Raw genomic sequence first — 26430 nt, 5'->3', positions numbered from 1 at the left:
TCGCACATCTCAATATCATTTTCACTCATTCGCATTTAACTCAATATTGATTCTAAGAAATATAGAACTGTGCTTCTTGAGAGACTTGAACTCATAACATCGCTCTAATATCAATTTTAGGATCAATCGCTTACTACTAGGACAACAGTAATATTTGGTAGCTAATGCACAAATTTATTTTTTTATACTTGTAGCATCACATAATGTGCTGTCACATATATCTTATATATCAGTTTTGCTCTTTCTCTATTGTTGGTGTTGCCTCATATCCCTTAGACAATACAATATTACCTGTTAAGATATACAACACTCTTTTATAGTCCACCAAATCAACTAAATCAAACAACGTAACGCCGACATCTTAATGTATGAGAACTTCTCAAAAAATCCCTAATCTCAGTAATATTCTTATTCATATACACTTAACCAATAGTGATTTCCATTGAATTTTTTTATCAGGATAAAGATATTTGAAAATTAGAATTGTTTTTTTTTTTTGTTTATTTTTTTTAATAAACAAAAATTAAATTAATAAATATTTTTTAAAATCTAAAAAATTAAAACAAACATGGGAAAAAATGATCGTTCACACAATGGTGTAAAATAAATAAAATAAAAAATATTAAATCCATTTGAAATTTAAAATCTCCATGTATGATATAGTCGAGGAAACAAAGTATGGCCCTGTAGAATTATGGCCTCAAGAATAATGGACCCAGCCTTTTCATTGGTCACCACTAAATTATGTTGGGAAAAAAGCTAGCAATTAGATGTCGAGGTCAGATTTGAGGAATTTGTGGTGTTCATTTAATTTTTGATGAATTATAGGTAAGTTTCAAAGGCAAGTTTTTTTTTTTTATGGGCCACCACCACAAATGGAACACTTGCATAAAATATATCTTGTCATTGGTTGATTAAAGTCATAAAGATAAATCAAAATAGGAACATTATAGTAGGTCTTTTGTGAGACGATCTCACGAATCTTTATCTGTGAGAAGGGTCAACCCTACTGATATTCACAATAAAAAGTAATACTTTTATCATAAAAAAAAGTAATATTTTTTCATGGATGACCCAAATAAGATATCCGTCTCACAAAATACAATTCGTGAGACCGTCTCACACAAATTTTTGCCTAAATATCATATTATTTTGATACATTAAAATAATTTGGGAAAATTGCGATTTTGATAAATATATTTGTTTATTTGTGGGTTTGGTAATTTATATATCTGAACTTCAATATTAGCATGTTATTTTTGTTTTTCTTACAATATTATTATTTTTTTGACATGACGTTGAGAGGGATGACATGATACTATAATAAGACCGACGTGACACTCATTGTGCAGTGATATGCTAGTCATTCCAAAGGAAATATAACTGAAAATTTAAATATACGAGATTAAGACATCATTTTGAGAACACAGAGGATTAAGATTGTAAAATGATAAAACGTGATGAAAATACGATGTTCCCAAATAGTCATATATTAAAAATCAAAGTAATACTCTAGAATTTCCTTTTTTTTTGGTATATGCAATTGAATAAAATTAGGCGCTTTTATTATGTTACAACATTATTTTTCGATGTCATCTTAAATCTATTGAAAACTAGCTTTTGCTTGGATTGAGACTGTAAAGCTAAATTAATTAAACAATGAAAATGTATCGCATACATCTAATAGATATTCTATATTTTAAATAAGATATTCGTCTTACAAAATTGACTCTTAAGACGTTTGAGTCACTTATTAAAAAAAATAATAATTTTTATGCACTACAAAAAAAATGCTTATGGTGACGTTTATAAATGTCATCATATTCAATATTTAGTGACATTTAAGTTTTAGTGACACAACTAACAAATGTCATCTATTCCAATGTCGTCTTAAACTTCCTGACATTTTTTAATGTCATTATAAGATGTTAATAACAACTTCATACGTGTTATTAATTATTCATATAATGACAATTTTAAATGTAAGGAAAACTCATGTTTTAAATACATTTATACATGCCTTGTTATTATAGTAATAATGACAAATTCATACGTTAGTTAAAATCATTTATAATGACAACTAAAAGTGTCGTGTATGTTATTTATAGTGACAACAACAAATGTGAGAATATTTGGGTTGGATAAATATTGGAGGAGAGAAAAATAGATAAAATATATGTGGGAATAAAAAGACATATTAGATTAGTTATTGTGGGGACCCAGACGCTAATCAAAATCATAATCGTCATTGGGACTAATTAATCAATTATAAAACAGGGTCTAAATTTTTTTTTTTAAAATGCGGAACGTAATGACAACAATCTAATATACAACTCAGTATATTATAAAGTACAAGTCCTGTACCGTCTACAAATCTGTACAAACTAAGGTTTGACAACTACTATCAAGTGTTCGACCCTATATCTAATCCAAGTCCGGAGCCTCCACTCTAATCACGATCTCTCTTCATCTCCTGGACCTTGAACCTGTCCCACCTGTTGTCAAGTACACATACCAACAAGACAACAGCCGGATAACTCCGGTGAGAATAAATCCCAGTATAAATCAAAGAACATGCAGTCATATGTTCAATACAAAGCATGAAACAGATAACAGTAATACATATCAAAATCAGAAATGTAAACAACATCAATCTGTCGACAATACTCGTGACTCCACGATTCAGACTAGACTCAATCCTAGCCTAGGGATCCCGGTGTCCAGATGTGGCATTCCTATATCGACAAACAGTAATAGAAAAGACTCCAGTTCTATCCAAGTCGATATTACAAAACATCCAGTGTCCAGACGCATCCGTCATAGACTATGGTCTATCGCCATATCTTGTGACATCGTGCAATGTACCCGTGGTTACCTGCCACTATCAGGTACTTCTGTCACAAGATTACTCGTCTAATGCATGCTCCTATAACTCCATAAAACAAGCATTTAAATCAAATCATTAAATACAATGATAAACAAAGAATAAGTATGTGATTTAGGGAAACTCAAGTACATCCTACTTGATTCGATGTCCCAATACACATTGACTTCTACCTTTCGTTGCAGTTTCGGTCTGGAATCCAAACTCTGTCAATCCCTCAATCTGATAATGGCAATACCAATAATCTCATATCAATATACCTTTCCAATCAATAACAATCTGATCAATTTGGATTTAATTCAAAATCAACGGCATAACGATACAATCTCAGTATCCCCGTCAATACCAAATCAACAGACATCAATTACAAATCATAACTCATGTCCATTACAATCTGTAATTCAATCACAATTCAAATCTGTCTGGTATAAATCAGTATACCCTAACAATTCATAACAATTCCATAATCAGTCCATTTCTCAATCTGACTTCGATTCTACGATGTCTAACATGTCAAGAACACCATATATGAATCCTATTCAATTCTGACAATATCATAATTTCAAAGCATGTCAAAACGTAGTAAAACTTACGTCAAGTTGTAGTCTACGTTGCTAGGAACTCAGTACTGAAGTCGGATTACAATTTGGACGGACAGATTTCTCAGAAAAGGCGTAAGGATTTTCGGTGAACTTTCTCGAGCTTCTTTCTTGGTTTCCTCCTTTCTGAATCTTAACAAAATGAAGGATACGTGTATATATATATATATATATATATATATATATATATATATATATATATATATATCCTCGGTTGCATGAGAGAGGAGCGTGTCACATTTTCATGTATTTTGGTCGGCGCTCGAGCGGTTAATCTTTACCGCTCGGGCGCGAAGCTTTCTGTCCGAACATTTCCTAATGCACCTTGGCGCTCGAGCGGTCACAAACTACCGCTCGGGCGCCACATCTTCTGTCCAAGACGTGTTTTTATGGAACTTTGGCGCTCGGACGGTCATTTCTTACCGCTCGGGCGCCACTAGTTCTGTCCAACACTTGCACCCTTTATATATAATCTTATTTCGTGTCCCGATTAATCCTTTCATAATCATATCAAATCATATATCAATAATTATAGATTACTAGGATGAAATTTCCGGGCATTACAGTTATCATGACATTTTTAATTGATGTCATTTTTATATGGAGGAAAAAAATTAATTTCTCTCCTGCGATATTTATCCAACCCAAATATTCCCACATTTATTTATAGTGACAAATTTAGTTTTTTAATGATTTTTTACGATATGAGAAAAAAATTGTTTCTCTCTATATAAAAAATGACATCAATTAAAAATATCAGGATAACTAATCTAATATGTTTTTTTTTATTTTACACATTATTAATTTTTTACAAGTGTCATTATTAAGTATTTGTAACAATATTTAATTAAAAGTATCTACAAAAAAGTGACAATAGTCATTTATTGTTGTAGTGATGTCAAAATTATTACTTATAATTGTAAATACGAACATGATCGACTCGTCTCACGGATAAATATATACGAGACCATCTCACAAAAAATCTACTCTTATATGCCACATACGCGCTTCCAACAAATACTTTTTATTTGTTTTATGACCCATCATGTCTCCTTATTTTATATATGTATATATCACAAGTACCTTTACATAATGTAGGGTTTTGGACAACCATGTGCTCTCAATTATGGTGTATTCAAATCACTTGACCCGCAAACACAAACGTTACACTTTTCCACACCTTGAATCCATTAAATGATACATTTCAATGAACTTCTTTGATTTTATGCAACATTGATTCTTGGAAAGTTAATCTATCGAACTCCCATGCTATGGTTTTAAGGAGGAGTTTGAAGGCATTCTTTTGATCAATTTCTAACATGTTATTTACGAATTAATGTACGATGCTCGTTAGACAATGTCTCAATAAATGTATCTAAGGGTAAATGTTTAATAATAGATGTGAGGTCTATCGTAAAATCACTGAATATTACATTTAAATGAACTCTTGATGAGGTATTATCCTAAAGATAACATCTAGATGTATGCGATTTTAATGATAACGAAGTTAAGTAGTTTTGTAGACTTACAATTAAGGCCGAATTCGATCGCCCGCTGTTAGTTTAGACAAGTTTGATCGACCACTAAAGTCAGGATATCTCGTTAAACAATATTGAAAACCAAAGTAGCTAGATCACTTGATGTTCATTATCAAGTATCAGAAACTGGTATGGTTAAGCTACTCAGTACCATGTGTTTGCCCTTATATCTGATAATTAAAACCATGCACCCCATGTTTTCTGCGCACTAGTTGTTTGTATTTTAGCGTTTCACATTAGTTAGATTAAGTTATTTAGATTTGTACATATGAATTTAGACAATTTTCCGAAAGTTAACTTCTAAGATGGAGTTAGCTCAAATCCTTAACCTTAACATGCACCTTTTTCGGGCGAGCATTTTTCACAAAGATTGGTTACAACTTTATGTCTTTACCCAATACACACCAAAAAATAGTGACCATGAATACTCACGTAATAAAAAAAATCAAATATGTACAAAAAATATACATATATAAATATTTTTTCCAATTTATCATAGATTACATATATAATGACCGAACTACCCTCGTGCAATCTAGTGTCTTCCTACATTGATAACCACAATAATGTTAAAAAAAAAATAAAAAATTTCCCATTATATCACCAAAACCACCTAAAATCATTCACTTTTGTTTTTCTTCAAAAATAAATTCGCAACCCCTTATTTATATAAATAAAAAAAATCACACTCTTTATAGTTATCCAGTTCCATTCCATGCAGAGAATCCAATCTTTCCGCCGGACTTCCAAATTCCAACTGGCTTCAAAATCTTGATTCTAAAATCCCACTCCATCAGTCAATCATATTACAGGTAAAAACATGGCGATCGAAGTTTTCTCCGACACCCCCAACCTGGTAATAAGTCCCCGGATCTCATTTTCACACGATCTCTCACCAAACAACGTGGTTCCCATCGAACAATACCTTCGATCCAACAATTCTAGCATCGATTTCGATTTCTGTGTCTTCAAAGAAAGCTTTGGCCAAGATCCCTCCTCCGCCGACGAGCTCTTCTCCGACGGAAAAATCCTCCCCATTCAAATCAAGAAACCACAGCCTCCACCTCCCCCGCCTGCTAAAACAGCGGCGGCGCCACCACCACCTCCCCCGCCAGCAGGCAAGCACACAATTACTCCCTACTTCGAAACAAGAAAACCCATATCGGAATATGAAGAAAAACACAGCAGCAAATCATCGTTCTGGGGGTTAAAGCGCAGCACGAGTTTGAACGGCGGCGGCGGGCAGGGGCGGGGTTTGTGTCCATTGACGCTTCTGTCTCGGAGCAACTCAACAGGTTCCAATGCTAACGTTAAACGGTCGAGCAATACGAAGCAGAGCTTGGTCAGATCATCATCTTGTAGCCAGCAGAAGCCGCCATTGAGGAAGAGTAATCATTCTTCGTATTGCTACGGGGTTAAAATCCATCCTGTTCTCAACGTTCCTCCGGCGAATCTCTTTGGTTTGGGTTCTATCTTTAATTATAGTGGCACTCATAAGAGCAAGAAAAAGTGATTAAATTTATATGCAATTTCCGTTTGAATTGATTTCCATTTCTACTCGTCAAATATTCTGAATCTGGCAAGCTTTTTTTTTTTTTTTTTTTTTAAATGTGGAGTCAAACCTCGAGTTTTCACTGTCTTTGAATCTTCGCGATTCTGTGAAGCAACCCAAAAAAAAAGGAAGTCAAATTTGTTTTCAAGTCGTCTTTTTTCTGCTGAATATTTGCACTTGTAATATTATTTTGTGAATATAATATTCTTTTCATTTGTTATTTCTCAAGATTATGTCATGATACAACGATATGTTTTAGACAAAAATTTGTATGAGACGGTCTCACGAATCGTATTTTGTTAGACAGATCTCTTAATTGAGTTATCCATAAAAAAATATTATCTTTTATTATAAATATCGGTACGGTTGACTTATATCACAGATAAAATTCGTGAGACTGTATATTCTGTATTTTAATTAATACTTTTCATATATATTTTGTTAAACTTTCATCTTTAGATCCACTTTTAATATAAATCTCTTGAAATTCCCAGCATTCACGTTAAATAATATTTTTAATATAAAAAATAAATTTTTTTAATGAGCTATTGATAAAATATTCTTCTACGAAGAGAAAATTTAGTTTTTATTTCGGAAGAATTACTCTTAATTAATTAAGGTAAAAATTTGTGTGAGACGGTCTCACGGGTAGTATTTGTGAGACGGATCTCTTATTTGGGTCATCCATGAAAAAATATTACTTTTTATGCTAAAAGTATTACTTTTTATTGTGAATATGGGTAGGGTTGACCCGTCTCACGGATTATGACCCGTGAGACGGTCTCACATGAGACTCACTCATTAATTAATATGGATGAAGTTAGGAGGAGCCCACTTGACAATCTGTAACCTTCTTGGTGTATGATGATCACATGTATTTAGCGAGATATATGTCATTTTCTGATGTGATCGAACTTGGATATCAATTTTTGAAAAAACTTGAAAATATAATTCTAACACTGGAAACGTTAGGAACCAAGTGGTTATCAATCATCGAACTTTTAGGATTTCAAACTATTAAATCGTTTTAGATGCTATAATTTTTTCAAAGATATGAGAGAAATCTCTTCCCAACATTCAAGAACACAGACAAACAGAATTTTGGAGTCGGTATAAATTCGACCAAGATGACTCCATGATTCTACAACTATTGTTCGTGAGCATTTCATCTGAAGTCTCAAATCTATTTAATTTAGTTTACTTATCTGTATCACAAAATTGACGGACTAGAAGATCGAGTTTTTGTTAGGAAAGAATTACTCATCATGCATTCTGAATTTAGTACGTGAATGTATTGTTACTCTATATTTAATATAATTATTATACTATGATTCCGTTTGGTATGTGTGATGAGATTGATTAGTAATTAGAGTGATTAAAAAATGAGAGATATAGATTAATAGTATGATCAGATAAATAACATGGTGTTTAGTATAATTTTAAAATGATGGATTGATTTTGTAAATTTTATTGTAATGACCAAAATACCCAAATACTAATTAAATATATGTTTTAAAAATAATTAGATAGATAATTAAATATTTATAATTATAATTTACATTTATTAAAATTAATTTAAATATATTTATTAAAAATAAATTTGTAAATATTCATTTACTTTAATAATTAAAATAGCAATAATATTTGAATATTACTATTAAATAAAATTTAGTAATAATTACAATATTATTAATTTTTAAAAATAATTATAAACATTCTTGAAATAATTTGATAGATAATTAAATATTTATAATTATAATTTATATTTATTAAAATTAATTTAAATATATTTATTAGAAATATATTTGTAAATATGAACTTAATTAATAATTCAAATAGTAATAATATTTTGAATATTAATTTTATTAGGGCAAAAGCTTATGTGAGACGGTTTTACGGGTCGTATCTGTGAGACAGATCTTTTATTTGGGTCACACATGAAAAAGTATTACTTTTATGCTAAAAGTATTACTTTTTATTATGAATATGGATATGGTTGACCCGTCTCACAGATTATGATCCGTGAGACGGTCACACATGAGACTTACTCTTTTATTAGATATATATTTGTAGATTGCGTATTTTTAGTAAACGATAAAATAGTATTTGACATTGTGTAAAATGCGTTCCGAATTTCAAATAATCAAAGAGGATAAAAATATAATTTGATGAGTGTTGATAGTCTATCCCACTTGTTTTTATTAGATTAATAATCAAATAATTATCCATAAAATTAGATATTAAATCGGGTCAAAGTGATTATTAAAGAATCTTAAAACTTTAATCAAACATTAGATAAATATTTGATTATTTATCTAACCTTGTTTCATCCACCCCACCAAACATATCCTATGTGTTTGTTTTTTTTAAATCACATGTAGCTTTTCTGAATTAGTGGGTCTCATATGAGACCGTATCACGGATCATAATCTGTGAGACGGGTCAACCCTAGTCATATTCACAATAAAAAGTAATACTCTTAGCATAAAAAATAATAATTTTTCATGGATAACCCAAATAAGAGATCCGTCTCACAAATACGACCCGTGAGACCGTCTCATACAAGTTTTTGCCTTTTTCAATTTATGTTCAAAAATGTTAGTTTTTTTTCAAACATTTTTTTCAGAACGTTGGAGTCGAGTTGCCTAACTAGGTGCGGTGGTCCTGTCACTTCATTTTAAAAAATATCTACGTACTAAATTTTGGAATATATACATAAAAGATGTTCATTTATCATCATCAAATTTATATTTTCTAATTTGTTATTCACTAATAATTATTTATTTTTTAATTACTAAATTCATTTATTCGTTTTTATCATTAAATAATTTTTGGTCTGATATTCTCTTTTAACATATTTTGGAGTTTGGACCATAGCTTTAACTCTTGTGATGAACATGAATTCTCGAGAAAAATACAATTGCCAAAAGATTCATAAAAAATGTAATTTTTTAATGGTAAATTAGGAAACTAACCAAAGTAAGGGTAGGTCTCTTGTGAGACTGTCTCACGAATTTTTATCTGTGAGACGAGTCAACCCTACCAATATTCACAATAAAAAATAATACTTTCAGTATAAAAAATAATACTTATTTATTGATGACCCAAATAAAAAATCTGTATCACAAAATACGACTCGTGAGACCGTCTCACACAATGTAATCAAAAAATGGATATAATATATAACTTCCCCTTGAAACATGGTTGATGGAAATCCTTTCCTAGAACATCGAGGCTGACGTGTCACTCGAGGTGGGGGCGTACGTCACACTCGCCGGTGTCTTCCCAGTTCAAAATCTACAAATTCACATGGAGAGAGCGCAGGTTAGCAGACAGACGTAGACTTGACATTTTCTCGAAGAGTGAGTCTCATGTGAGATCGTCTCACGGATCATAATCCGTGAGACGGGTCAACCCTACCCATATTCACAATAAAAAGTAATACTCTTAGCATAAAAAGTAATACTTTTTCATGGGTGACCCAAATAAGAGATCCGTCTCACAACTACGACCCGTGAGACCGTCTCACACAAGTTTTTGCCTTTCTCGAAACCAAAGCACAGTCCATTTTTCCTCCCAGCTCCCCACCATTTTTATATATAATTATAATACAATATATAATTAAATATTATTCCTCTTACTATTTTTTTCTTAAATTTGATTGACATTTTTATATTTGTCAAAAATTCATGTGAGACGGTTTTACAGGTCGTATTTTGTGAGATATATATTTTATTTAGGTCATGTCATCCATAAGAAAATATTACTTTTTATGCTAAAAATATTACTTTTTATTGTGAATATCGATGTGATTGACTCGTCTCACAGATGATAATTCGTGAGACCGTCTCACAAAAAACATACTCTTCGTATTAAAAAATTAAAAAGATAACAATCAATTATGTCACATGCTCTCAAAATTTCAATAAATAATGATTTTATTTGATTTTTTCAGTCTCACAAAAATTGTGGGGAAAGTTTAGGAGTAGGTCTCTTGTGAGACGGTATCATGAATCTTTATCTGTGAGACAGATAAACTCTACCGATATTCACAATAAAAAATAATACTCTTAGCATAAAAATTAATAATTTTTCATGGATAATCCAAATAAGAAATCTATTTCATAAAATACGATCCGTAAAACTGTGTCACACAAATTTTTGTCAAAGTTTAGTCTACGCACATGTATGTGCGCTAATGGTGAATGCCATCTAAATATTATATATAAAAAATAATCACTACAAATTACAAATTTGCCACTAACAGTGCGCATGGCGAGGTTCGCCCTGCGCCATCTTCCCCTTATCCTACTCCCCCACCCCTCTCCAATGAAAAGATACAGGACAGCCGTTTTCACAGCTCAGCTTTTCCAGCTGCTAAGAATAACAAAGAAACAAAAATTAATCATTTTTACTTTTTCTCGGGTTCACCAAATACATGGAAAAACATTTGCATACCATCAAGAATCTCACGTTGTAGCTATTATCCATTAGGCATTTTGTATTACGGATGATATTTACGCTTTCACCTCTCATGTGTACGACCCGCTTATCTTTGTGCTTTCTTTTTAGCACCCTGTGCGTTTGATGCAGTCTCAGAGATGGTTTTTTTTTTTTTTTTTTTTTACAGTTACTCGTCGCGTGAAATGAGGTGAATAATTGGAGCTCCACTGTTCATTTTCTGATTTTTTTTTGTGTTGTTGTCTAGTGGGTGATTTCCAGGGATGCTACTCGTCATTGTTACTGCTTTGTTTTAATTGGGTAACTCTTTCGCTGCCTTTTGAACTATTTTCTGGGAGAGGGAAAAAATGTGACTTTTCAAAAGAAAGGAAAGAAGGTGGCCGATTGATTTTTTTTCCTTTTCTTTTTCGTTTTGAGGATTTGTTCAAAGGGATTTTGGATGGTTATTTTCTTGAAGTAAAAGTGGTATTATTTTTCTTTTTGTTGTTGTTGAGAATAATGGTCGGGTTTTGTGGGAAACGGGTTTCTTGATTATTCTCAGAGGTGAGACTTGAGAGGGATAAATGGATGATAACATGGAGAAGACGACTTCATCTTTGGCTATTGTGGAGAAGAAGCCTCAGAGAACGGGAGGATGCGTGGGCATTTTCTTCGAACTATTTGATTGGAACCGTAGGTTTTCAAAGAAGAAGCTTTTTTCCAAGAGATTGCTTCCTCCAGGTTAGTGTTTTGGCATATTATTGACTTATATTTCGCAGATGCTGTCTGTTTTAATGTTGTAACTCATTAAAGTTATTGATTCATCATTTGTTCTTCGTGTTGCATTGATCTTTAGTTCGGTCGAAACAAGGTTCGAAGGAAAACGGGGGAGACGATAAGCACTCGAAACATAGATTGGTATGCATAGTTTGTTTATGCTGAATGTTTTGCTTTATTATAGACTACTGCTTACATAGTTGTGATCTGGCAGAAAATTTAGCCGTGTATTCTTTTTACTGATGTTGGTATATTTTCTTGAAATATTGTGTGTAATGATTTAGATTGGTGATGAGAATAGCGGTGGTTTCCCAAATATGAAGAAGAATCGTGGATCGACCAATGTTGATCTTGGACTAAAGTATGAAACAAGAGCTCCTAGTTTGGTTGCCAGGCTCATGGGTCTGGAATCAGTGCCGGTATTACAGAGGCAGAAGTCCAAAGTCGTTCAAGTATCTGGATATGAAAGTTATAAACCAGAGAAGTTTGTGAATAATGAGCGTGAACATGAGGGAGGAGTTTTGATTGCAGAGGAAATTGGAAGTAAGCATGAATTGAGGCCCCAAAAGCTTCAAAAGACGGGCTTTAATGAGCAGATGCCAATGACTCCATTCGAGGCTGAGACGCATCAATTTAAGGATGTTTTATTGAAATCAAAAAAGCGTCATCCCAAGCTCCCTACTCCGGTCAAAAGTCCTAGAAATCTTTCCAAGAAAAATGCTTCTAAGTTGATTGGTGCGGCGACTAGAATTCTGGAACCTGGACTACAAACCAGCAGGTCTAAATCTTCTCTCACTTACTCCAACACCTTGGACCATTCTCCTAAATGTGAGGGTGTTTTGGACAAAGAGTGTTTTGGACAATGGCCAGGTGTGTTATCAAACCAACTAGAGGATTCTGCCACATTTGCAAGTGTTGCTTTGAAGGGGCATCAGTTTTGCCCAAACTGTGGCCGTTGTATGGATAATTTGGGTTCTAGAGCATGTATCAGTGAGCAGCCGCTCATTTTTAACTCACCGTCATCCCATTGTGCAGGTCTCTCTGGTCAAGAATCTGAAAAAACTCAGTTAGGGGAGCCAACATTTTACCAAGAACTAGAAGACGAGTTGCCAGAGGAATACCCATTAGCCAAGGCTCCTCCATTCACAGGCTATGAACGACCTTTTGTTAGCCATAAACCAGAGAAAAGTTGTTTCAGTGGACAGGTATGTGAACCTTGGATGGATGAACTCCTCTCATGTAGTTCTAACCACAAGACTCAAAACCAAAATCAGATTTCACGGCTAAGGAATTCAGTCCCTGCCAGGTCAAAACTAAACAGTCTGTCATGTGATAAGGTCTCATCGTCAGATTCCATCAAAGAGAGAAGGAATTTTGCTTCATTCAATCAAAGTTCAAGTGGTCTTAGTAGGTCGCGATTACATGTTGGAATGGGCAATGGGAAATTTGAAACTGAAAGGTGTATTGAAAACAGACAGAATGATTTGGTATTACAAGGACAAAAGAGGAGATCGGTTAATATCTCTAGACAGGGTGAAAGCTGCTCAGGTTTGAGCTCTACCGTTAATAAGCAAACTTATCTTTTTCCTCATTCAATGTCTGGGAATGAAATGGGAGCAAATGTTCACTCGGATAACCACCAAAGAAATAGAACTGAATTGCTTGGTTTACAGGAAAGAAGAGTTGGCATTGGCCAGGGGGACCATACTACTATTTCTTTTCGATTTAATTCTCCATCAAAGCAGAAACCTGGATTTCCTGCAGTTACGAAAAGAAGGATTCAAAAGGATTCAGCTACTGATGACAAATCATCTGGATTAAATGAATGTGGAGATGCCTTAAGCATCCTTCTTGAACAAAAGTTGAAGGAATTGGCTTGCCAAAGTGACGATGTTGGAGGTAATGCAGCTAAGAAAACCACTGCTATGATTTTGCAGGAGCTAATAACTGCCTTAACCTTGGAAATACCGTTTCAGCAGGATAAATCTCCAGTTATGTCCGAGAGGGAAACTAGTTCTCTAAGCCGTTTGTCATGCTCAAAGTCTTCTACTATTTGTCTGGTAAGCAAAACACTTTTAAGTTCGAGCACCAAAAACAATGAGGCAAGAGTTCTCAAACAAGAAGGCCAAAGTTCCATCACATCTACTAGGATATCATTGGATGAGATTGATCAGTGTCTGTTGGAACCTATAACCAATTATTAAATTTGTCGAACATGCCAGTTTTACTTTCTTTGAATTTAAATGTAATTCAGGTCTCTTCTTTCGTTTAAAATTCTTCCTGGACATAAGGCAGCCTTGAGTGCACCCCTAAACAGAACTGCCTGTCTGACTAAAGAAATAGAGTTCAACTCTTGCATTAGACCTTTTATTTCGTAACATATGCAAGAACCTCAATTGATTTGTTGTACTTATAATCATATTTTTTGTCAACTTATACTCAACATACTTTGTTTGATCTTTTTACTCAGGCGAACACAGTGAAAGTTAAGAGACCGGCAGATCAACTAGTTGAAAGTGACCGGCTAAGTCCGGGATCTGTTCTTGAAGCATATTCTTCTCATATGAGTCTTTCCAGCAGTCAAGGCGATTCTTTTGGTGAGGATGCCTATTTTTCTTTGTCCTGTTAGTCTAGTTTTGTGACACCTTTTTCATTTTCTAATGCTATAAAACCCCGGATCTATGAATTACTCCTTCAATGAACGATCTTAATCATCTTGGCAGAGAGTTTGGATTCTTTGGCCTCCATAAACATAGCAAATACAAGTAAACAACTGGTTGCCAACATCATCGACAATGTTTCAGACATTTTTCGATGCCTGAACTTTGCTAACTGTGGGTTGAGAGGAACGAAGCTTGATCATGCAAACGATGTTATCTTGAATGCTGAGTTTGTGATTGGGAATGTAGCTCCTACCTGTTCAATTGTACAAAGAAATTTTTCTATCAAACATTTGCTAGTCGAGGAACTTGAAACACTTGCAACTGTTCTTTGGATGAATTTTGGTTGCTCCCTTGGCATTGAGGATAGTAAAGAGGCAAATCAGCTTCGAACATTTGCACTGGATTCGATCATAGAGTATCTTGATTCAAGATTTGGTAGATACATTGACTTGGGATCGACACTGTCCCAACAATTGCCACTTTGCCTGAACACTAACACGGTTTTTTCGGCCATAGTTGAGGATGTGAGGAAATGGGAGGAATCTAGCAGGTCTGTTTTCGAAGATTTGATAGAGAGGGAGATGAGTTCTGCAACGGAATGGACACGATTCGGAACCGAAAAACTCGATACAGCTGTGGAGATCAGTAGGCATTTGCTTCAGAGTTTGGTGGAAGATATTGTGATAGATTTTTGAAGACTGAATGAATTTTTTCTCGCTGATTAATTTTCTAATCTTCTAAACAGGTTGTATTTATTGAACAAACTATGGATAACTTCGTAACTGTGTGTATGTTCTTTGGATGGTTGATTTTAACATTGTAACATCCTTAAACCCCATTGACAAGGTAAGGTTGATGTCTATTCAAATGGAGTCCTGTTGAGTTTATCAAGAGATTAGATAATTTTTATTACAAAATGCTTAAAAAATACACAAATGATCATTCTGATACAAATTGATTGTCTAATAAATTATTGAACAGTCTTGCAATAAAAAAATTAAAATTACGTTTTTAATATTTTTTGACTTTGATCATAGGGTACTTGAGACCAAGACAATGAATGTTCTTGCTACAACCGAGAACTTTGCTGGCTAAACGACAACACAACTTTGAGCATTGCACGCATGTTTTGTGCTCTACGCTTTCTTCTCAAATATTATCTATAATAACAATAGAATCAATGTCAATATCCGCAACTAATTTTGGGCAAAAGTCATTAGCTAGCTAGCTAGCGATGGACAAAACTAGATTCGAGATCGATTGTTTCGAACCATAAATCCTCTGTTTCAACTCCAAATTACGTCAAATGTAGAATTCTACTGGGACTCTATTCGAATGAAATCGGGGAAGGATCTAAGGACCTACTCTTCTTTCTGATACAAACATGATGGTCCAAGGTTAGTTCGATCCCAACATTGAGATAGTACTTCAAAACTTCATCCAATGGTTGTGAGAGTACCACTATGGTTGTAAGAATACCACTACATTTTTTCATATGATACAATTTATAGTTTCACACGTGATGTGACCGACCCTCTTACAATCATTGGACAAAGTGTTAGGAAAATACCATACGGGTAAAATCCAATAAATTGTCAGTCCGAAGCACCTATTCTCCAAAACATGAGATGGGTTAACCTAACCCACTCCAAAAGGTTTCGTCCTTTGTTTTTTTGAAGAATCAAAAGACCAATAACTGATTTCAGAACTTTTAAAATGACTTGTAACTCGTGATCAATGAAGCTGTGAGTAAAAGATTAAGGAATCTAAACGACAGCTTCTACATTTTCATCTCTTACTCAAAACATTTGAGCCATCGCAATGATTGCCCGGAAACTTCAATTAGCTGCTTTATCCACGCAGTGTGTTCACCTTCTCTGTACCATTTGGCTGGAGTTCGCCAAAAGCTGCAACAAGACTCTGTGAACTATCATTACACATCATGGATAAGTAATCGATTAGATAAGATTTATTCGTGTACCTTAGTTTTGGTAGACAGAAATACTTTGCAAAAAACTGAGTAAGAGTTCATATAGATGAATAATCAGAACAGTATACAATTCTTGGTCTTAGTTTCAGTTCATCTTTGACCGAAAACATGGAGGGCTACCTATGACAATTAAGATTTACATATTTTGAGATAAGAAAGAGCTGAAACCGTAAACTGAACACCATCAGAGGATGCTTGATATTTTACATGAGAAAAAAGGGAGTTTTTATTTTTTCTCAAGGTCAGCCTATACATCATTCAGATAACTTACTTCTAAAGCATGTTCGACATGGCACATACTCGGACGCAGAAACCGTTCGACGTGGAAATAATGGGTTGCTGCAATATACCTTCTTAAATGAAGCCAGCAGCATGACTTTTCGTGGATTTCAACCGATCACCATATCAGGTGTTTTCTCCTCCTAAATCTGTCGACACGATCAGTACTCATTCTTGATTTTTCAAGAACACTCGATTTCTTGGATTTGTCCAGTCGGCTATCCAAACTGTTTCTTGAAATTTCTGGAAGATCTGGTGGTAACTCGATCGTGTCTGTAGTGTTGTTTTCTGCTGATTTGCTCTTATTCTCGGGCTCTAATGATGCTATTGCTGAAACATTGGGTGCTTGTCTTAATTTTCCAAGAGCCAATACAAACTTTTTGAGATGCTTGATGAACTCGGGATACAGTTCAAGATTGCAATGTCCACCGCCATTTATCCATATAGGATCGTACTTTACGGTGCAAAGCTCCCAAAGCCGCTTGCCATGTGAGCAATCAACAACGTCATCTGCTGTTCCCTAAACATTGACGATAAATCAAGTAACACATAGTCCAATTTTTTTAAAAATGTTCGAGGCAAGTCCAAATGATAATGATCTTAAGAAAGCTTTAGACATTTTGTGGGGGAGACCGAGAGAGACAGAAAAAACAGGGAGAGGGGGTATCTTTGAAACACAATAAGGAAAACTTACATGAATAACAAGAATTGGACAGTTAATTCCACCAATTTTGTCAATATTCTGTAATTAACAAAAAGTTAAACTTTGAGTGCTAAACATACAAGTTTCGGTTTGCAAAATATTGAATAATAGTTGCACAGCAGCATACAGTAATACCTTGTAAATATCGAACCAATATGTCCGTTTTACAGGGTACAACACCCTTAACCCAGATAAAATAGGACTATGCAGAACAACCCCTCTCAAGTCAGGTATTCGTGCTGCAAGATCAATGGTGGGACCACTACCAACAGATTGACCGTAGAGTATTAATTGGTCGTCTTTAACCCCATATTTCTCTTTGAGGCACTTGTATACAGCATCAATGTCTGCGTATGTATTACATTCAGTTGGCTGTTTCAAATAAAAGGGATGGGCGGGTCAAATTTGATCAGGACCAAAAACATGCAAGCACTTAATAGGAACACTATTTACAAATATAATATTTTGACTTGTTATTCAGACACCTAATTAACAAAAAGTACGAAAAGAGTGTGATCCAAAGGCAAAAAAAGGATCTCTTTCCACTATCTGGAGACAGCTCAACAAGAAAAAATATTTCATTCAAGGCTCCTACTGAAGCCAACCATGGTACTATCTTTGGCAAATTGCACCTAGCCAGCCTACAAAATGACGATGATATTACAAGTAGATTTAATAAATAATAAATTTTAATGATATGAACAGAGAAAAGGGGAAAAAGTCATAAACAAGGAGAGCAATCAAAAACATCATCTCATTACACAATAAACCTTTCAAAACAAATTAAATAAAAAAAGGTGGGGAAATATTTGAGTAGCAAATATTCTGATGATGGACATACTGATGCCAATCAAGTGAACCTAACTAGATTTATATAGCGGTGAAAGCATGCATCTAACCTTTCCAGTGGACTGTCCATAGCCTGAGTAATCATACCTGAATATGATGAAGAAATTAGCAAAAAGACTATAATAAGTAAAAAGACAAGAAATATAGAACATCATAAGTAAGTTTGAAGGGAAAATTTGTACTAAAAAGGAGGCGGTGCTTTATTTACTGGCAAAGTAGCCAAGATTGAACGCCCTATTTGCCAATATATTTGGGAAAAAAAAAAACCATGCTCTATGATAACAAGTTTCTTTTGACAGGGAAATTATTTGAAAATAATGATGCGGTGTGCACTAACTGAAAACTACCAGCTGTGCACATATATAGATGAAGAAATAATGTTCTGCAACTTTCAATTTGCATGAAACCATTGTGCCAATTTAATTCATTTCTTTCAGATAGGGACACATGGAGTGCAGTATGAGAAACTATCAGTTCAGGGCAGGGTTCACTCTTCCAAAATTTACCCACCATTTCATCTTTTCTATAGTTTTGTATAAACTAGGGGTCACTCTAAAAGGGCAACGAAATGGAGAATACTAGAGCAATATCATATAGTGATTAGATATATTTGTAAAGGAAATCATTTTAAACTCAAAGAACTTGGTGAGGAAAGAGTAACTGGACTAATACAAGTGGCATGTGATATTCAATGTACACCTTTTTGCTTCTTCAAGTGTTATTATAATCACTAGTGATGTTAACGAATAAATCGTCAACATTTGGAGGACTTAGGTGTTCTTTTTCTCAGTACAAATCAGAATGATAATGACAACTATCAATGAAAAGGGGAGTGACACAAAAAAGAAAAACACGCTTCATCCACCATCAGAAAGCTTAAAGATTGACTCGGTAGAACAATAAATATGAAGCACAGCATTCAGTTCTGAATTCAGAGTCAGTTACATTTTGCTTGAAGCCTTGAATCAAATGAATAAAACTGTATCACAATCCAAACATTGTCCTCCATTCATTTCCAAAATGCCATCAGCAAGCCACCACAAAGACATACGATCCAGGTCTATCAATTAAGAAATTTCATAGATGCAAATTAATTGATGAAAAATCAGTCCACCAAAAAATTTCTTTTAATGGGTCAAAAGACTACTTCCTAATCAAGGTCTTCATCTTCATTAATCAATCACGACTCACAAATTAGGGACACCAAGAACCACATTCCATAAATTACACACACTAGTTCAGCACTCGTATGGTGGACATGATCGAAAGTTCAACATATGCGAAACTATCGACCATTTGAATCTAGCTACAAGGTTGATTACCACATCACGAAAATCTAAATTTTCAGCAGTGGAGATAAATCTAAAGATTGAGAGACCTAGATGCTACTACTACTGCAATTTCTGCGCCTACGGAAATACTTATTTGAAAATTCAAGTTTGCAACTCAATAAAGACAAGAACTTGAAGAAAATTTCATGGCATTGATGCAAATTCTATTAAAGGCATTTTTCAGGGAACAGTATCTTTAAAGGAGCTTGTATTTCTCCTAATCCCATTCTCTATCTTTCTATTGCATGCATTACTTTGAGCATTATTAATTTGGCAACCAACAGTAGTACACAGGCTTTCACAAGCAGGATGTGGACCCTGATATTCCATAATCACTCCTTGCTTGGAAGGTATTAACTGATAAGACATGGCAAACGGCAATAGCAATGTATGATAAAGTTCAATCAATTATTTTTCAGGAGTCATTTTTTTTTACTCCTTCCCATAAATCTAATTATGGATGAAACCAAAAGCCACAGCCAATTATGGAAATAAACACATGAGGAAATTTGACTTTCCTTGTTTGGACAAGCATGTGACAGATAACTAAAAATTAATCCACCACGAAATTGTCGTTCTTTATTCCCGGATTTACCAATCCAAATATATTCTCCAAAAAGAGTAATTCCCAGTTATCGTTAAAATAAGTGGATGAGAATAATTCTAAATTCCAACAAAGATAAATAAATCGATTACGAATACGTAAACCAAAAGCTTTGCAGCATCATTTTTCAATATTGGGACAACCAAAATCAAGGTAAACACAAAGGCAATCTGAATCACCATTTAGCGAAGCAATGGGATAGAAAACGAGAAATTACCCCATCAGATTGATGCGAAGACGGAGGCTGAGCTCGACGAAAAGCTCATACATCTGACCTAAATCGGCGGCGTTACCGTGGGAATAGAGGAGAGTCGCGTTCGCCTTAGGGTGGCTGATGTGCACCGCCACCACGTCATTCCCTTTACGCGTCCTCAGCCTCAAAACGTCAACGTCGTCCCTCCGAGGCACCTCCGGAATACACAGCGCTCCGCCGCACGACTCGTTCGTCACGACCGTGTACGACGGCGGGGTCGGCGGGAAGAAAGCGAACTTAGCAGCGACCGACGAAGTAACTCCACCCATTGCGTTCTCCAGCGGCTATACGATAATTCCCTTCTCTGTGGTGGTCCAGCGACTGAATTGCACAGTTCATAAAGGAAACTGTTATTTTTCTTAACAATCTCTTCTTACTTTTTACCTCCTTCTATTTAGATTTCCAACTCCGAAGCAATATGCAATTGGGAAATAGAGTGAAGCGGCGGCGCGTGGGAAGATCGCACGATGGGTGATAGTGGGGGAAAATCAGCGAATTTAGGAAGGAATCTGCTCCGATCTAAAAGGGATCTGGGATTTTAGAACGTTGGGGATTTTACTGCACGTGTGTCGCTGTAGTACTTTGTAATTATCAATCAATAATTAATAATTGATAATTGATTATAATGTCGTATTATGTTTCTTAATTGTACACCACTTGTGCAATTAATATCCTACACAATATTTTCTTCTTACATCCACCAAGGAATCTTATTTTGTTGCGATTTTTCTATTCTATAATTTCAAAATTATTTACGTTGTTCGTTTAATCGATTATTGAATAAATTACAGAAGTCCCGATGCAAGGAATCAAGAGTTCTTTGTCGGATGGATCAGTACGCAGCAGAGCGACGATCCGAGAGCAGATTTACCGCCAACAGAGGTGACAGGAAACTGCACACTCACACGATCTTTGCCGAGAGTTAGGAGCATTGGTGGAACCGGTGAACTACACTTGCTTCACGATAAAAATATGTCCGACAGAAAGCTCGTTGTACTTGCTAGAAGCATATCTTTGTCAAGACGATCGAAACATGGGAATAGATATGAGATTAACTTTGAATTGTAAATGCTTCTTTCCAACCCAAATGACAAATGATTTTATATTTTAATTCATGAATTTTTTGATTATGTGTCTAACCGGGTCAAGATATACTAAATTGATCGTTTTATATGAAGTTTGTGTTAAGTATAAATATTGGTCAAAAATATCTTCAGTAAATGTATAAGAATGAGTTAAATTATTTTCTATCAATTAAAGATTTGATAAGCGATTTTATCAATCTTTTAAGTTTTACATGTGTTAAGATATATAGAATAAATTGTAAATTAATTTAAAATAAAAGTTGTTTTTTTTATCATAAGTGGACTAATACACTAATAATAAAATTTATATAATTAACTCAAAATTTAATTATCATACAATACATGATGTATTTCAATATATATTAGTACAAATTATAATACCTGAAGTGAATATTAAAATTTATTAATATAGTAATGTTATATCACAAATTTTTAATGCTGTTAAAATAACGAAATATGTCATATGTTGGTCATATGAAGTCTACATGATTTAAAATTTAGAGATGACATAAAAAAATAAAAAATATACAAGTTTCGTGTTTTGAGTTTTGAAAAAATTGATCGTTTGACTAGTTCAAACGGATATATCAGTGTTGAAAATGTGAGATATGATATATATATTCTAATATAATATAATTTTAAAAAATAATAATCTTTTCATTTGGCTACTAAGATATTTAAGTTTGCGAGGTTGTCTCTTGTCTATCCATGGATTTAGCAGCCGTTCGAAAAGTTGCTCTATTCGAGAATCTCTAGAGGCTATGCTGAAATCGAAATATCTCTAAGATTGGGGTCACAATTTGTATCGATAAAACAAAAAGAAAAAAAAATTGAATTGAGATCCATCGACTCAAACGTAAAAAAAGATAGAAAGAAAACATACCAGAAGAGAGAAAACATGGTTTGAGATTTCTTTACAATATTGTGATTTCTCGATTTATCCAATTGACGAACCAATAATAGATAGTTGACACAAGATCTTCAATTGGATGTATAATTTTCTTATTTTTTTGGCGATGTTTGAAATTAGTCAATTTCTGGAATAAATATATTAAATTGTTAAATCATACAAAATTAAATATCGTGGGATAGTAATTGATTTTAACAAAGAAGAGAATATTATATTGATGTTATTTTGAATTATCTACGAAGTATAGATTATAATATGTTGATATGAAATTTTTGCAATTTTGTAGGGGGTTTTCTATAGCATATTAACTGAAGTTAATTTGTTATCATGTATTTGATGCTAGTATTGATAACTAAATACGCTGGATATTAACTGTTGAACGATGAAGATATATAATCGAGTTTTATATTTTTGATGGAATATTTGTTTTTGGATTATGTTATGTTGAGGCTGTTATGGTTGTGTTGATACGATGAAAATGATATGATAGTTGTTGTTAAATTATATAGATACGTCACAAGCCTCGAGATCAAAAAAATAACAAGATTTTATATATACTCGACTATCAGGTTCGTGTAGACAAACGATTATATGTTGTTATTGTTTAGTATTGATAAATACTATTATGTTGAACGACAGTAAATCACCCATTCACCGTAAATGTATGATTTGATATTAAGTTTGTTGTTGTTTATTATTGTTGATGTTATTGGCTGCCGTGATTGGACATCGATTTGTTGTTCTTGTCGCAGTAGTAGAGAAGCGACGTTTTGACAATATTGTTATTGTTGAAGTTGGGGTTCGATGTATCGCTCATGTTGTTTGTCGCAATAGTAGGGGAGTGACGTATTGACGATATTGCTGTCGCGGGAGTCAGGGTACGATATATCGTTGATGTTGATCATGTAGCGACGATATTTCTGTCGCAAGAGTAGGGATAAGACGTATGGTTGCTATTGTTTATTACAGTAAAATGAGAGTGATGCTTGTTGATATTGTTGGTTGGATTGGTTGTCCAGAAACATCGAAAAGACTATTCATGTTATGGTATCAGTTATATTTATGTTTTTATTAATATAAATGTTATGTATTATGATGATGATTATTGTGTATACTCAACCTTTGGGGTCTGTTTCTGTTGGACAGATTAAATGGCTATGTTGTGAGACATGATAGAGGTGAATGACTAGGTATGTCTAGTAAAAAAAAGTCATATAGTTGATTGTGGATAGTGTTTCTGATGATTTTTCAACCAGATCATTGCTACAAAACATACAGAAAAGCTACAAGGTTGGGATCTCAAATTCGAATTCTGCAAATTTGAGGTCCTCGGTGATGAATTCAATCACTACACCGATCACAGTAAGTTTTTTCCGACACGATTATTTTAGAACGGAAAAAAACATAAAAATATAATAAATACAACGCGAGTTACTCAATTTATTTATTTATCAACAATCGACTTTGAAGCATGACAACGATATGTTTTCGACTCCAAAATGCGGATTATTAATATCAACATATATAAAAGGGACAATATTGCTGTCAATGAAGGCTTTTGTTCGTGAAACAAATAGAATCTAAGAACTCAGAAATTGCATTTTGTAATTTAAAGTTTCAGGAATGTTTAGGTAAACTTTACCAACGGTATGATGCATGTTCTCATTGTTACAAAGTCGTTACAAAGACTACAAACGGCATGCATTACGTCAAATTAGATGTCACCTCGTTGTTCCAAAATAGTGTCATTCCATATCTTCTAAATTTTTGATAAGAAATAACATGTTTCAAAATGCATCGCGCGCGCACACACACAAATATATATCTTTTACTATTTATTAAGTTTAAGCATATTAGAATAACTGTTTTTGGTATCTTTGGTCTGTTTTTTGGTTTCCCTATTTTGCCCCTATTTGATATCAAAATTACATTTTTGTTTTTTTTTTAATTTCAAAAAACATTTTTGTTTTTATTTTTTTTATTACAATTATTCAAATAGCACTTTAGTACCTCGATAATTTGTCAAATTTCATTTTAGTCCATAAATAATTATAAAAAAAAATTGTACACACACGCACCGCGTGTGCAGAGTAGCTAGTATATATAATACTACATGTTGGCTAACTTAATTAATAAGTGAGGATAGGGTGGTTGCGCATTCTGTCACAAAAATTTATTAGCAATTGAATTCCCCAAAACCAATTTGGGATTCAAAATTGACTCCTTCAAGATTCTCTATTATGGCTACGTGGGCTCTATACATTATTTTATCTATATATTTAAATGAATTTCATGAATTTATTATAAGTAAATGTTCAATTAAATGCTTGCAAAAGCAACATATTAAAATATTTCGATTTACCTTAGTGACATTCGTAATTTATCGCACTTTCATTTATCTTGACCCATCATAACATAAAGGTTCTATTATTATTATTATTAGTAACATAATTTATATAAATTTTTTTTAATTTTATTAAATACTTAATTTTATGTTTTTAATAATAATTGATAGAAATTAGTGAAAGAAGATAGTCAATTTTAAGTAATATTGAAAACAAGTGACAACTGTTGAAAAAAAATATTGTTGCAAGAACACTTTGATAAACCAAAATGCAAAAATTTATGTGAGACGCTTTCACAAGTCGTATTTTGTGAGATATATTTCTTATTTGGGTCATTCATGAAAAATATTATTTTTTATGCTAAAAATATTACTTTTTATTGTGAATATCGGTAAGGTTAACACGTCTCACAGATAAAGATTCGTGAGACCGTTTCACGAGAGAACTACTCTAAAATATATATATATATATATTGGATGACATATTCTTTACATAATAATTACAAATTAAAAATGGAACAATTGTTACATTATTATATATATATATATATATATATATATATATATATATATATATATATTATATCTATCTATATAATATATTATATATATATATATATATATATATGAGTGTGTCTCATGTGAGACCGTCTCACGGATCTTAATCTGTGAGACGGGTCAACCCCCCATTTTCACAATAACAACTCTCTCTAGCATAAAATGTAATACTTTTGTATGGATGACCCAAATAAGAGATCCGTCTCACAAATACGACCCGTGAGACCGTCTCACTCAAGTTTTTGCCTATATATATATATATATATATATGTATATATATATATATATATCATGATTAATATTCAATGCCGTATTAAACAAATTTAGTGAACAAATTACACAATGACCTATAGTTACAAATGTCAAATTAAATTACAAAATATTTCACAATATTATCAATTATTCAGGTATAGCGACGAGCAAAGGTCGCCAAGCTCTCCTCAGCAATCGCTGCCGGAACGTAGCTGCTGTTGGACGCCGTGATCGTGTCCCGCATCTGCCTACACCGCCTCCGGCACCACCCCCGGAGGTCGGCGACAAGCGCTTCCTCGCAACCCTTTCCTGAAGTCCCGGGGGAGAAGACAGGAACAAATCCTTGAGCTTTCGACTCACAGAAAACGACTTCCCCTTCCCAGGTGGTCTATCCTCGCCATCGCCGTGACTAAGCAGCATTCGGAGAGTTTTCCTCCGGCGGAGGGGGATCACCGGGCTGGTAGTGGGACTTCTTGTGGGGCTACCGGCGACCGTACACTTGGTGGCTAACATCTTGAATCCGTGGAGAGGTGCCATGAGTGGATTTGCAAAGTTAGATTATTCACGTAAAGCGAATGTGTGAGCACATGAGGAAGGGACCGGAAAGGGAAAGGGAATCCAAAGGGTAGTGGAAGTGGAATAATAACAAATTATACGGATGGAGCCTGGGCTCCATGCTCGTATTATATATGATTGAAATTTGAAATGGAATGCTCCAAGTTTAGGATAAGGTGATTTAATAAACGAAAAAAATTTGTATTTTTAGTTTTAATTTGTTAAATTTGTTTTTGGGACGATTTTAGTTTTTTTTTTTTTTTA

At 33.8% G+C, this 26430-nt stretch overlaps 3 protein-coding genes and 2 long non-coding RNA genes across 9 annotated transcripts; 1 reads left to right on the top strand and 4 right to left on the bottom strand.

Annotated features, from left to right (window-relative positions):
* Positions 1-5699: 5699 nt before the first annotated feature.
* LOC140841673 (uncharacterized) lies at positions 5700-7939 on the bottom strand. Its single transcript, XR_012120251.1, has 2 exons — positions 7368-7939; positions 5700-7176 (listed from the first exon to the last, which is right to left on the bottom strand). It is a non-coding gene; the product is annotated as an uncharacterized lncRNA (long non-coding RNA).
* Positions 7940-10818: 2879 nt separating this feature from the next.
* On the top strand, positions 10819-15330 carry LOC140841670 (uncharacterized). The gene is made up of 6 exons (XM_073209249.1): positions 10819-11111; positions 11282-11754; positions 11870-11931; positions 12075-13850; positions 14261-14387; positions 14514-15330. The coding sequence occupies exons 2-6, from the start codon at positions 11598-11600 to the stop codon at positions 15146-15148; spliced, it is 2757 nt and encodes a 918-aa protein (XP_073065350.1). The 5' UTR covers positions 10819-11111; positions 11282-11597; the 3' UTR covers positions 15149-15330.
* Positions 15331-15902: 572 nt separating this feature from the next.
* Positions 15903-21091, bottom strand: LOC140841671 (uncharacterized). 5 transcript variants are annotated; one of them, XM_073209253.1, is made up of 6 exons: positions 20427-21091; positions 18325-18361; positions 17561-17797; positions 17417-17464; positions 16794-17242; positions 15903-16380 (listed from the first exon to the last, which is right to left on the bottom strand). In XM_073209253.1, the coding sequence occupies exons 1-5, from the start codon at positions 20729-20731 to the stop codon at positions 16841-16843; spliced, it is 1029 nt and encodes a 342-aa protein (XP_073065354.1). In that variant the 5' UTR covers positions 20732-21091; the 3' UTR covers positions 15903-16380; positions 16794-16840. The 5 variants fall into 5 exon arrangements, with proteins under 5 accessions (XP_073065354.1, XP_073065356.1, XP_073065353.1 ...); XM_073209255.1 differs by having other exon boundaries at positions 15903-16373; XM_073209252.1 differs by having other exon boundaries at positions 15904-16360; positions 20427-21090.
* LOC140841672 (uncharacterized) lies at positions 18512-20420 on the bottom strand. The gene is made up of 2 exons (XR_012120250.1): positions 19533-20420; positions 18512-18973 (listed from the first exon to the last, which is right to left on the bottom strand). It is a non-coding gene; the product is annotated as an uncharacterized lncRNA (long non-coding RNA).
* A 4557-nt stretch (positions 21092-25648) lies between the features above and the next one.
* LOC140840558 (uncharacterized) lies at positions 25649-26354 on the bottom strand. Its single transcript, XM_073207734.1, has one exon. It carries the CDS (start codon positions 26146-26148, stop codon positions 25759-25761), a length of 390 nt encoding a protein of 129 aa, XP_073063835.1. The 5' UTR covers positions 26149-26354; the 3' UTR covers positions 25649-25758.
* Positions 26355-26430: the final 76 nt, after the last annotated feature.

This window comes from Primulina eburnea, chromosome 9 (genome assembly GCF_022965805.1).
Source record: "Primulina eburnea isolate SZY01 chromosome 9, ASM2296580v1, whole genome shotgun sequence".
Classification (NCBI taxonomy): domain Eukaryota; kingdom Viridiplantae; phylum Streptophyta; class Magnoliopsida; order Lamiales; family Gesneriaceae; genus Primulina; species Primulina eburnea.
Note: the sequence above shows the minus strand (reverse complement) of the source record. Positions and strands in the feature narration are given on the sequence as shown.